This window comes from Miscanthus floridulus, chromosome 17 (assembly GCF_019320115.1).
Source record: "Miscanthus floridulus cultivar M001 chromosome 17, ASM1932011v1, whole genome shotgun sequence".
NCBI lineage: Eukaryota > Viridiplantae > Streptophyta > Magnoliopsida > Poales > Poaceae > Miscanthus > Miscanthus floridulus.
The window spans coordinates 27,792,826-27,803,595 of record NC_089596.1 but is presented as its reverse complement, the minus strand read 5'-3'; the positions used below and the strand labels follow the sequence as shown (position 1 = coordinate 27,803,595).

General features: G+C 43.2%; 1 protein-coding gene across 5 annotated transcripts; it reads left to right on the top strand.

Moving 5' to 3' along the window:
* The first annotated feature begins 342 nt into the window (after positions 1 to 342).
* Positions 343 to 4,833, top strand: LOC136517321 (cytochrome c oxidase subunit 6a, mitochondrial-like). 5 transcript variants are annotated; one of them, XR_010774255.1, is made up of 5 exons: positions 343 to 553; positions 1,949 to 2,155; positions 2,546 to 3,353; positions 3,471 to 3,644; positions 3,729 to 3,868. XR_010774255.1 is itself a non-coding variant. In XM_066510872.1 (4 exons), exons 2-4 carry the CDS (start codon positions 3,527 to 3,529, stop codon positions 4,325 to 4,327), a joined length of 321 nt encoding a protein of 106 aa, XP_066366969.1. In that variant the 5' UTR covers positions 2,627 to 3,353; positions 3,434 to 3,526; the 3' UTR covers positions 4,328 to 4,607. The 5 variants fall into 5 exon arrangements, 1 of the variants encoding a protein (XP_066366969.1); XR_010774254.1 differs by having other exon boundaries at positions 3,434 to 3,644; XR_010774257.1 differs by lacking the exons at positions 343 to 553; positions 1,949 to 2,155 and adding exons at positions 4,275 to 4,394; positions 4,742 to 4,833 and having other exon boundaries at positions 2,627 to 3,353; positions 3,729 to 3,878.
* Positions 4,834 to 10,770: the final 5,937 nt, after the last annotated feature.

Genomic DNA, 10,770 nt, shown 5'->3' with positions numbered 1-10,770 from the left:
TTTGCTCACCCTGTCCATCCCCGCCGCGGCGCGGGAGGCGCGCTTGCACCTCACCCGGGCGCAGAACGGAGGCGCAAGAGAAAGAGAGAGAAAAAGAGAGTTTGGCTGGCTGACATACGTACCCCACCGTATGGTAAAGTGGTCATTTCACCTGTCTGTTTGACGCCGTTAAGTAGAAAAGCGGGCGGAATGACTTAAAGAGTAAAGAAATTCAGAACGGTGGTATATATATATACGGTCAACTTTTTTTAGTAATCTATGTGTAATTTCAAACTTTTTAATGGAGCCTCAAATAATTTAAGAGAAACTCAGAACCGAACCGATCGGTTCGGCTAGAGCGAGTGGGCCGCTGCTCCTGCTTACACCACTACCTGACCGGGGGGCCTTCCTGCGCAGCTCTGGCGGACAGGCATGGCGGCGGAGGGAAGGAAGAAGGGCGTGCCGGCGCTGGGGTGGTGGCTAATGCTGGTCGGCTCCCTCCGGCTCGCCTCCGTCTGGTTCGGCTTCTTCGACATCTGGGCGCTCCGCGTCGCCGTCTTCTCCCAGACGGAAAGTGAGTAACCCCACACCCTCCCCTCTCCGTCTTCTGCACACACCTCTGCCTCTAGTTCGTCTGGCTCCATCTGGGCAGGCAGATTTCATTCATTCTCATCTGATCTGGTCGGGCCCGTCGAGGAGGGGTGGGAGTAGTGCTACTGATGTGTGCCCACGCCTTTTTGCTGACGGTTCGGAGGCCGCTGTGTCCCCTTACCGTGAGATTCTTCAGTTTGAGCTAGAAGGCTGTTCCAAGTCGAGTACACTGGTGGGGGACAGAGAATGGCCTCTGGTCATCTGATCTGCTCTGTTTTCTTCTTGGTATCGGTGGGGTGTACTGTGCTCTGTGCAGCAGCACAACCACAATATCTGAATCACTGATTTCTTGCCCAAGATTCATCTGAATCACTGATTGCCCTGATGGAGATGCTCTTATTCATTCATTTTATTCGAGGGGGACAGGGGGGCCTAAACACTAGCTTAATATTGCTCTTTTTTTAATTTTTAGTGTTTGCTCTAAGAATTAGTCAATATTAAAATTCCTTTTTCAGTTAGTGAGACTCATTCTGGGGTGAGTCTTATATTGAGGAAGGATTTCAAGTCTGCAATTGGGATAGTTGAGAGCAGTCTAATGAGTGGTGATGCAGCTCATTTTGGGTCGGAAGCCACACAACAGCAATATCTGAATTTCTTATTTGATGGTGCTAATTAGTTTTTTTGACTGAGTCTTGATATCCTCGGAAGGTCAGATGTCAGTCCTTTCTTAAGAGAAACAAGTAGTGTTACTGCTCGGATGTTTGCTAGTTCATGATTATTTCATTTGGATCACTGACTACCACAGAGGTCAGCAGTGGCCTTTATTTTTACGTAGAGCTCTGCAGTCGTGTTACACTGACACCTTTTAAGTGAAGAAGTGTAATATAGAGGCCTTGTGACTATCATTTGGTCAATAGGAGAACAGCATCGATCTTGTTAGTTCTTAGCTGCCCCTAAGTTTTGAAAATATTGCATGGGATTATTGTATAACCATTTCTAGATATAATCCATAGCTCATAGCCTCATATTGCTTACTTAGGCAAATAAGCAATTTTGAATCTGGAATTTTACACTGTACCTAAGAACTATCAACTCCCTTCAACAAACTTTGTTTTATGAAACAGGTGGGGCAAATTCTTCCCACTAGGAAATTTTCTTGGGCTGACCCAACTAGTCATCCAAATGGCCTGATCGGATGACTAATCATTATTAGAATATTAGTCCTCCATTAGTTGGATGGCTAATTTTCTAGTCGTGCTAATCATATCGAGGGCCCTTATCGAGTCCCAAGTTGTGATAAGGACGACTAATCATGATTAATCACGATTAGTCATCCAATCTGATAACATTGAGCTGATTCTAATTTTTTAACATGCAGTGACTGATGTTCATGGCCGTACTTTTGGTGTCTGGACTCTTCTGACCTGCACGTTGTGCTTCCTCTGTGCACTGAACCTGGAAAACAGGCCTCTGTATCTGGCCACCTTCCTATCATTCATCTACGCTCTTGGTCATTTCCTCACGGAATACTTGATATACCACACCATGGCTGCAGCAAATCTGAGCACAGTTGGCTTCTTTGCAGGTACTAAGCTTGCCTTCTGAGTTCTGAGTGGAGTAGTGGACCATTGTTTTGATTCACCTTTGACAATTAAGTTCTTCGAACCTAACCAGCTTTTAATATCGCACTTGTAACTGTTAGGTTGATTATCTGGTACTTTTATCGAAATATTTATTTGATTTAGCTTTAGGAGCTATCCTGTTTTCCTATGCAGGGTCTTCATTTCTCAGGATTTTATCAGTACTTTACTTTTGCAGTTTAAACAATGCAATGTAGCATTTATCAGTTCCAGCTTTCAATCTTGCGAAATAGAATTGTGGGGTGCTCGTTGCATGTGTTACCTGTAATAATGCTCCATTTGTCTTTGTTGTTTGTTTAGCCACTCTGATCAACACTCCCTGTTTATTTACATAGGGACGTCAATCATATGGATGCTTCTTCAGTGGAATCACCATGTGAATCCCCGTGGTGCCCAAGCTGTGAAGCAGTCATGAGTGATACTTGGGCTGTTAGGTTGATGCGGTCTGTGGGGAGGAAGGATACCTTGGAGAAACTATGTCAGAAAGCCCCATTCGTACTTCATTTTTTCATCATGTTATTTCTTTGCATGAAACATTTGCCCAACTGAGTAGGGAAATGGAAATTCGAATTATTTCTGCTACTGGTTTGTTAACATTCTGGCGAACCTAGGAAACAGATAGCCACTCAAATAGTCACCTGTTGAGAGCTGAGATGCCAGTAAGGGAGGTATAGACATGTACCAAGGGTGCTTGTAGTCTTTCTTTCATTTCATATATTTTTGTCCTGTACATTAGCACAGTACGGTCAATAAAGTCAACTTTGACAGCTTTGTAGGAGCCTTCATCATGCCATATGCATCTACCTAGTCTCGGTTTCTGATGACTAAGCACTTGTTTTCTAATGCTTCATGTGTTGATTCAGCCCGGAAGAGTGAAGGTTCCTCAGTCCCTGTTACTGAATACTGATCGGCAATCATCTGAAAGAGCTCTTGTTTAGCTGTGCTGTAAATAAAGCAGGGAATACTGAATTACTGATGGAACTGATGGACATCATCTGAAAGAGCTCTTTTTAGGATTGTTTACTGAATACTGATGGACGTGTATTCTGTCTTCGGGCGTGGAAGCTTCGCTCTCGTCCAGATCAATCTAGCTTAGCATCACGTCGCTTTCGCGACCATGGATAAAGCTTGCCGACCTTACTTGTATGTACCACTGCCAGTCTACCACCATCTGGAACCATCGTTCTTCCTCTGTTGATTGCTTAAATAATGGCCTCCTGCAGTCCTGCCCTGCCACTGCCATTGCCCAACGACATACAGCTGCCACTTATCAACAACCTGCACCTGCTCCAGTCCAGCTGGAAAGAAGACGAAAGATGGCAGCTCCGATGGCCTGCTTCCTCGCCGCCGGCAACGCGGCAACTAAGAGGTGTGCCGGCACGGCGCTGCGCCGCCGCGGGTTCGCCTCCTCCGCCGCACGCCACGACGACGCGAGTAAGAGACAGCTACCATTACCAGCTTATTAGCTTGCATAGTTGACGTTGGAGCTGAGCTCTGAATGTGTGTTTGCACTTGCAGAGGAGGCCGTCAAGTGGGAGCGGATCACTTACGCCGGGATCGCCACCTGCACCGTGCTGGCCGTGTACAACCTGTCCAAGGGCCACCAGGAGTTCCCCGACCCACCGCCGTACCCGTACCTGCACATCAGGAACAAGGACTTCCCCTGGGGTAACATATATAAACCACGGATTTACTTTTGTCCCAAAAAGAATACAATTCCAAATTTAAACCAAGACTAGAAACCACGAACTAATTCTCTCCTAGAAAGAATACAATTCTAGATTTAAACCAAATCAAATATTTTTAACTTTTTTTACCAAGTCTATAGAGAAATACTATAAACATTTTTTGTCTCCATATAAGTTTACTATATGAAAAGAATTTCATGATTAATCTAATAATATTTATCTGCAATTATAACTGTTAGTATTTGTTTTTGTGTAGATTAGATCAAAATTAAAGTTGTTTCATTCACTTCTCAAAAAATGAGCATTGTATTTAGATAAATAAACAGATTGCCTAATCACGGACTTCACTAGCTACTTGGTCTTGCTTGGGTTTCAGGTCCTGACGGCCTCTTCGAGAGGAAGAAGAAGCACTCCAACGACCATCACTAGGTCTAGGCGTCTAGCTAGCACGAGGCTGCAACTGCAACATGTACTGCCGATACCCAACCCTTGTGCTGTTTAAGGCTGCGTTTAGTTTACGAAATAAAAAATTTTAGATGTCACATTGGATGTTTCGGAGATATCGGAAGAGGTTTTCGGATACTAATAAAAAAAACTAATTACATAGCTCCTCTGGAAAATGCGAGATGAATTTATTAAGGCTAATTAATCCGTCATTAGCGCATGTTAGTTACTGTGGCACTTATGGCTAATCATGGACTAATTAGTCTTAAAACATTCGTCTCGCGATTTCCAACCAGACTGTGCAATTAGTTTTTTTTTCGTCTATATTTAATACTCTATGCATGTGCCGCAAGATTTGATGTGATAGTTTAGGGTTAAAATTTTTGGGAACTAAACCAGGCCTAAGTTTCGAGGACTCTACGGCGGTCACAACCATAGGCCCTCAAGATGAAGACTATATATATGTGTCTAATATATTTTGCAGAGCTAGTTGAAAGCTCTAGTTTGGTTTTAGTTAATTGATGAAACCCTAAGTGCTAACCTAGTTTATCAAAGTGATTATGAGATAGGTAGCACTACTCCAAGTGATGAAGCAATGACGAAGATCATGACAATGGTGATAGCATGGTGATGATCAAATGCTTGAACTTGGAAAAGAAGAAAGAGAAAAACAAAAGGCTCAAGGCAAAGGTATAAAATATAGGAGTCATTTTGTTTTAGTGATCAAGACACTTAGTGAGTGTGATCACATTTAGGATAGATAGCCGTACTATTAAGAGGAGTGAAACTCGTATCGGAATGCGGTTATCAAAGTGCCACTAGATGCTCTAACTCATTGCATATGCATTTAGGATCGAGTGGAGTGCTAACACCCTTGATAATATTTGTGAAAATATGCTAACACATGTGCACAAGGTGTTTGCAGGGTTGAGATGGGTTTGGGTCCCTCTCTCCCTCCCGCCGAGCTTGCTCGGCGGGATTCGGCGCTTTTGGGAAAATGAAATGTCTATTTTCTATTGCGCCGGATGCAAAATTCTTGGTGGTTGGCACATTTGAGTAAGGGTGAAGTAGTTAGAGTTGAAATGGAGTTGGTCGAAATGATGCTGGCGTCGGTCTACTGACCGGACGCTGGGTCACTCAGCGACCGGACGCTGAAGGGCTGCGTCCGGTCGAGCTGTCAGACGGCACAGTCGCTAGGGTTGAGCGCCGGACGCTGGTCTGCGTCCGGTCAAGGTGGACCGGACGCGTCCGGTCGAAAAAATATGCCTCGGGGAGCTTACTGGAAACGACCGGACGCTGGGGCTTCAGCGTCCGGTCAGTTTTGACCGGAGCGTCCGGTCAACTTCGTAGCCGTTGAAATCTGACGAACAGCGTTTGAAGCTGGTGACGCGTGGCGTCCATCGGGTGATCGGACGCTGAGGGCCAGCGTCCGGTCGGTATGACTGGAGCGTCCGGTCAGAGCGTGTTTTGCCCAGTGAAGGGGTACAACGGCTCTATTTGATGGGGGTTCTATTTATAGCCCCATGGCCGGCTCAAGGGACAACTCTTGCACATTTTCATTGACATAGCATCCTTGTGAGCTTAGCCAAAGCCCTCCCACTCATCTCCATCATTGATCCATCATCATTGTGAGATTGGGAGAAAATCCAAGTGCATTGCTTGAGTGATTGCATCTAGAGGCACTTGGTATTCGTGTTGCGCTGCGGATTTCGCTTGTTTCTCTTGGTGGTTGCCACCACCTAGACGGTTGGAGCAGCGGTGGAGGATCGGCATGAGTTGGTGATTGTTCGTGGCCGTCTCCGGTGATTGTAAGGCGAGTTGTACCTTCCTCGGCGGAGTGCCAAAAGGTAACTCTAGTAAATTGCTCGTGTCATTGAGTTACCTCACTTGTGGGTCGGTTCTTACGGTGTCCAATCATGTGGACGAGGTTTGTGAAACACCTCTTAGCCGCCGAACCACCAAGTGTTGGTCGACACAACGGGGACGTAGCGTGTTGGCAAGCACATGAACCTCGGGAGAAAATCGATTGTCTCTCTTCTTTGGCATTCTCCCGGTGATTGGCTATATATTCATCTTATGATTGGTTCATCCCCTACACGTCGGTATAATCACTCTACTCACTCATTTACATTCTTGCAAACTAGTTGATACAAGCTCTTTAGTGTAATTAGAATTGAGAGCTTGCTTTATTATTTACATTCATCTAGTTGAGCTCTTTAGAGTAGCAAGGTTGAGAGCTCTTAGTGAGTAATTACATAGCAAGTTTGTGTGCCTAAGTATTCATTGCAACTAGAATTGTTGGATAGGTGGCTTGCAACCCTTGTAGAGCTAGAGCAAGTTTGCATTACGCTATTTGTCATACTAATCAAATTGCTCTAGTTGATTTGTAGATTTTTAAATAGGCTATTCACCCCCCCTCTAGCCATATTAGGACCTTTCAAGTGGTATCGGAGCCGTGGTCACCGTTTGATTGAAGGCTTAACAACCTCGGTGTCAAATTATGACTCAAGTTGTGTTCAACCATGTGGGGGGCAAACCACCATTCTTTGATGGCACAAGCTATGATTATTGGAAGAGAAAGATAAGTGTGTATCTTGGTTCAATCAATGATCAAGTATGGGATGTAACCGAGAATGATTATGCTATTATTAATCCCGACAATCCCACCAACCAAGATAAGTCTAACAAGCAATGCAATACAATGGCTCTCAACACCCTATACAATGCCCTTGATCCAAAGGTGTTTGAGCAAATCAAGGATTGTGAAAGAGCAAATGAAGTGTGGAGGAGATTGGAGGAAACCTATGAGGGCACACCGGAGGTGAAGAGTGCCAAGTTATATATTCTCAAGGACAAGTTGATAGGTTTCAAGATGAAAGATGATGAGAGCATACCGGAGATGTTCCATCGCTTGCAAGTCATTGTCAATGACTTGAAGGCCTTAGGAGAAAAGATCAAGAATGATGATGTCTCTCATCGGTTCTTGATGAGTCTACCTCCAAGGTTTGAAATGTTGAGAATGCTAATCATAAGAGGAGGATTAAAGGAGATCACCCCCAACCAAGTACTAGGTGAAGTCATGACACAAGAGACATACCGTGTGGAAAGGGAGGGGGATGACAAGGAGGACAAGAAGAAGAAGAGTGTAGCATTCAAGGCTAGCTCATCATCATACAAGAACAAGGGCAAATCAAAGAAAGAGTCAAGTGATGATGAGGATCTTAGTGATATTGATGATGAAGCTATGGCTCTCTTTGTGCGCAAGATGGGCAAGTTCATGAAGAAGAAAGGCTATGGTGCAAAAAAAAGAAGAGATCATACCAAGAGCAAAGAATATGTGAGAAGATGCTATAATTGCAAGAGTCCCGATCATGTGGTAGCCAATTGTCCTTACAATAGTGACAATGATGAAGATGAGAAGAACAAACACAAGAAGGACAAGAAAGAAAAGAAGGAGAAGAGAGAGAAGAGGATGACATTTCAAAAGAAGAAGAAGGGTGGAGGCTATGTGGTCACTTGGGATAGTGATGGCTCATCGGATAGTGATGACTCTAGTGATGATGGCAAGAAATCAATCAAGAAAGCACTAGCAAGCATCGCCATCAACGACAAGCCCTCCATCTTCGACACTCCATCAACATGCCTCATGGCTAAGCCTACCAAGGTAAAATATGATAAGAGTGATGATGATGAAAGTGATTCTTGTAGGAGTGATGAAGAAGATGAGGAGTACTCCAAGGAGGAGCTCATGGACATGTGTGAGCAAGTGCACGCTTGCAATGAGATGAAGAGAAAGGAGTGCAAAGAATTGCGCAAGAAAGTAAAATTTCTTGAGTAATCCTTTGATGAGCTCAATGCCACTCATGAGGGGCTAGTGGATGCCCATGAGAAGCTTGGCAAAGCTCACTCTAAGCTTGAAAAGGCTCACTTCTCTCTCATTGAGCAACTCAAGAAGGAGGAAGCCAAGAAGGAGCAAGTGATAGTAACATGTGATGTGGGACTAACATGTGATCTTATTGATGAATCTTTTCATGAACCCATTATTGTTGCTCCCACTAACACTTCTTGTAGCACAACCATTACCACTCCACCTATGAATAATACATCACTAATGGTGGAAAATGAAACCCTCAAGAAGAAGGTGAATGAGCTCACTCGTGCCTTAGGCAATGCCTATGGTGGAGATGCCCGCTTGCTAAAGTGCTTGGGTAGCCAAAGGTTTTTTCTCAATAAAGAGGGATTAGGCTATACCCCCAAGAAAGGCAAGGCGACCTTTGTCACTCCCAAAGCTAGCTTTGTGAAGAGCAATAATCGGTTTTGCAATAGATGCAAGCAAGTTGGGCATATAGAGCAAAATTGCAAGACTAACAAGAACAAGCTACCTAATGTATCCTCAATCAAATTTGTTTCTTGTTACATGCTTTATAAGGGTGCCAATGGTGTGAAGGCTAAGTTCATTGGTACACCAATTGTGGGCCCAAAGAAGAAGGCCATTTGGGTACCAAAGACCTTGGTGACTAACCTACAAGGACCCAAGCAAGTTTGGGTACCTAAAAAGAATTGATCTTCTTTTGTAGGTAAATTATAAAGCCAGAGGAAGGCATTGGGTGCTTGATAGTGGGTGCACACAACACATGACCGGTGATTCAAGAATGTTCAATTCAATCAATGAAAGCAAGAGCAATGGGATTGATAGTATCACATTTGGTGACAATGGCAAAGGCAAAGTCAAGGGACTTGGTAAGATTGCAATATCCAATGACTTGAGCATTCTCAATGTGCTACTAGTAGAGAGCTTGAATTTCAACCTATTATCGGTAGCCCAATTGTGTGATCTTGGTTTTAAATGCATATTTGGTGTGGATGATGTAGAGATCATAAGTGTAGATGGCTCAAACTTGATATTCAAAGGATTTAGATATGAGAATCTATACTTAGTTGATTTCAATGCTAGAGAGGCTCAATTGTCAACATGTTTGATCACTAAGTCTAGCATGGGTTGGTTATGGCATAGAAGGCTTGGTCATGTTGGAATGAAACAATTGAACAAATTGATTAAGCATGACTTAGTTAGAGGCTTGAAAGATATCACATTTGAAAAGGATAAGCTATGTAGTGCATGTCAAGCCGGAAAACAAGTTGGTAATACACATCCTAAGAAAAGCATGATGAGTACATCCAAGACATTTGAGTTGATGCATATGGATTTGTTTGGACCAACCACATACACTAGCATTGGTGGAAATAAATATGGATTTGTGATTGTGGATGATTTCACTAGATACACTTGGGTGTTCTTTCTTGGTGACAAGAGTGATGTGTTTGCAATATTCAAATCATTTGTCAAGGGCATTCATAATGAGTTTGAAACAACAATCAAGAAAGTGAGAAGTGACAATGGTAGTGAATTCAAGAATACAAGAATTGATGAGTTATGTGATGAATTTGGAATTAGACATCAATTCTCGGCCAAATATACTCCTCAATCAAATGGGCTAGTTGAAAGAAAGAATAGAACCTTGATTGATATGGCAAGATCAATGTTGAGTGAGTACAATGTGAGTCATTCATTTTGGGCCGAAGCAATCAACATGGCTTGCTACTATAGCAACCGACTCTATTGTCACCCCATGATGGAGAAGACACCCTATGAGCTATTGAATGGAAGAAAGCCCAACATAGCATACTTTCGGGTTTTTGGATGTAAATGCTATATATTGAAGAAAGGCACTAGATTGAGCAAGTTTGAAAAGAAATGTGATGAAGGTTTCTTGCTTGGTTACTCCACTACTAGCAAGGCTTATAGAGTTTGGAATTTGGCTAGTGGTACTCTTGAGGAGGTTCATGACGTGGAATTTGATGAAACAAATGGTTCCCAAGAGGAAGATGAGAATCTAGATGATGTAAGAGGCACTCAATTGGTCAATGCAATGAAGAACATGGACATTGGTGATATAAGGCCTAGAGAGGTGATTGATATTGAAGATGACAAGAATCAAGTGCTCTCTAACTCAAATGTGCAAGCCAGTGGTTCTCATGATCAAATCCAAGCAAGCACTAGTAATGGCAATGTGCAAGATCAACAAATGGCTAGTTCATCATCTCAACCAAGTGATCAATCAAATGCTAGAAATCAAGTGCAAGTGCTTTAACCAACTAATGTTGCAAGAGATCATCCATTGGACACTATCATTGGTGATATTTCAAGAGGTGTGCGAACTAGATCAAGATTGGCATCATTTTGTGAGCACTTCTCATTTGTGTCATCCATTGAGCCTAAGAAGATAGATGAAGCTTTGAATGATGTTGATTGGGTCAATGCTATGCATGAAGAGCTAAACAACTTCACAAGAAACCAAGTATGGGAGTTAGTTGAGAGGCCTAAGGGTCATAATGTGATTGGAACCAAATGGGTCTTTCAGAACAAG

Bases quoted from the DNA above. Each gene is read 5' to 3' on its own strand.
- LOC136517321 (XM_066510872.1), top strand. From the start codon at position 3,527: ATGGCAGCTCCGATGGCCTGCTTCCTCGCCGCCGGCAACGCGGCAACT. The intron at 3,645-3,728 runs GTAAGAGACAGC...TTGCACTTGCAG, and splicing joins CGCACGCCACGACGACGCGA to AGGAGGCCGTCAAGTGGGAG. The intron at 3,879-4,274 runs GTAACATATATA...CTTGGGTTTCAG, and splicing joins GAACAAGGACTTCCCCTGGG to GTCCTGACGGCCTCTTCGAG.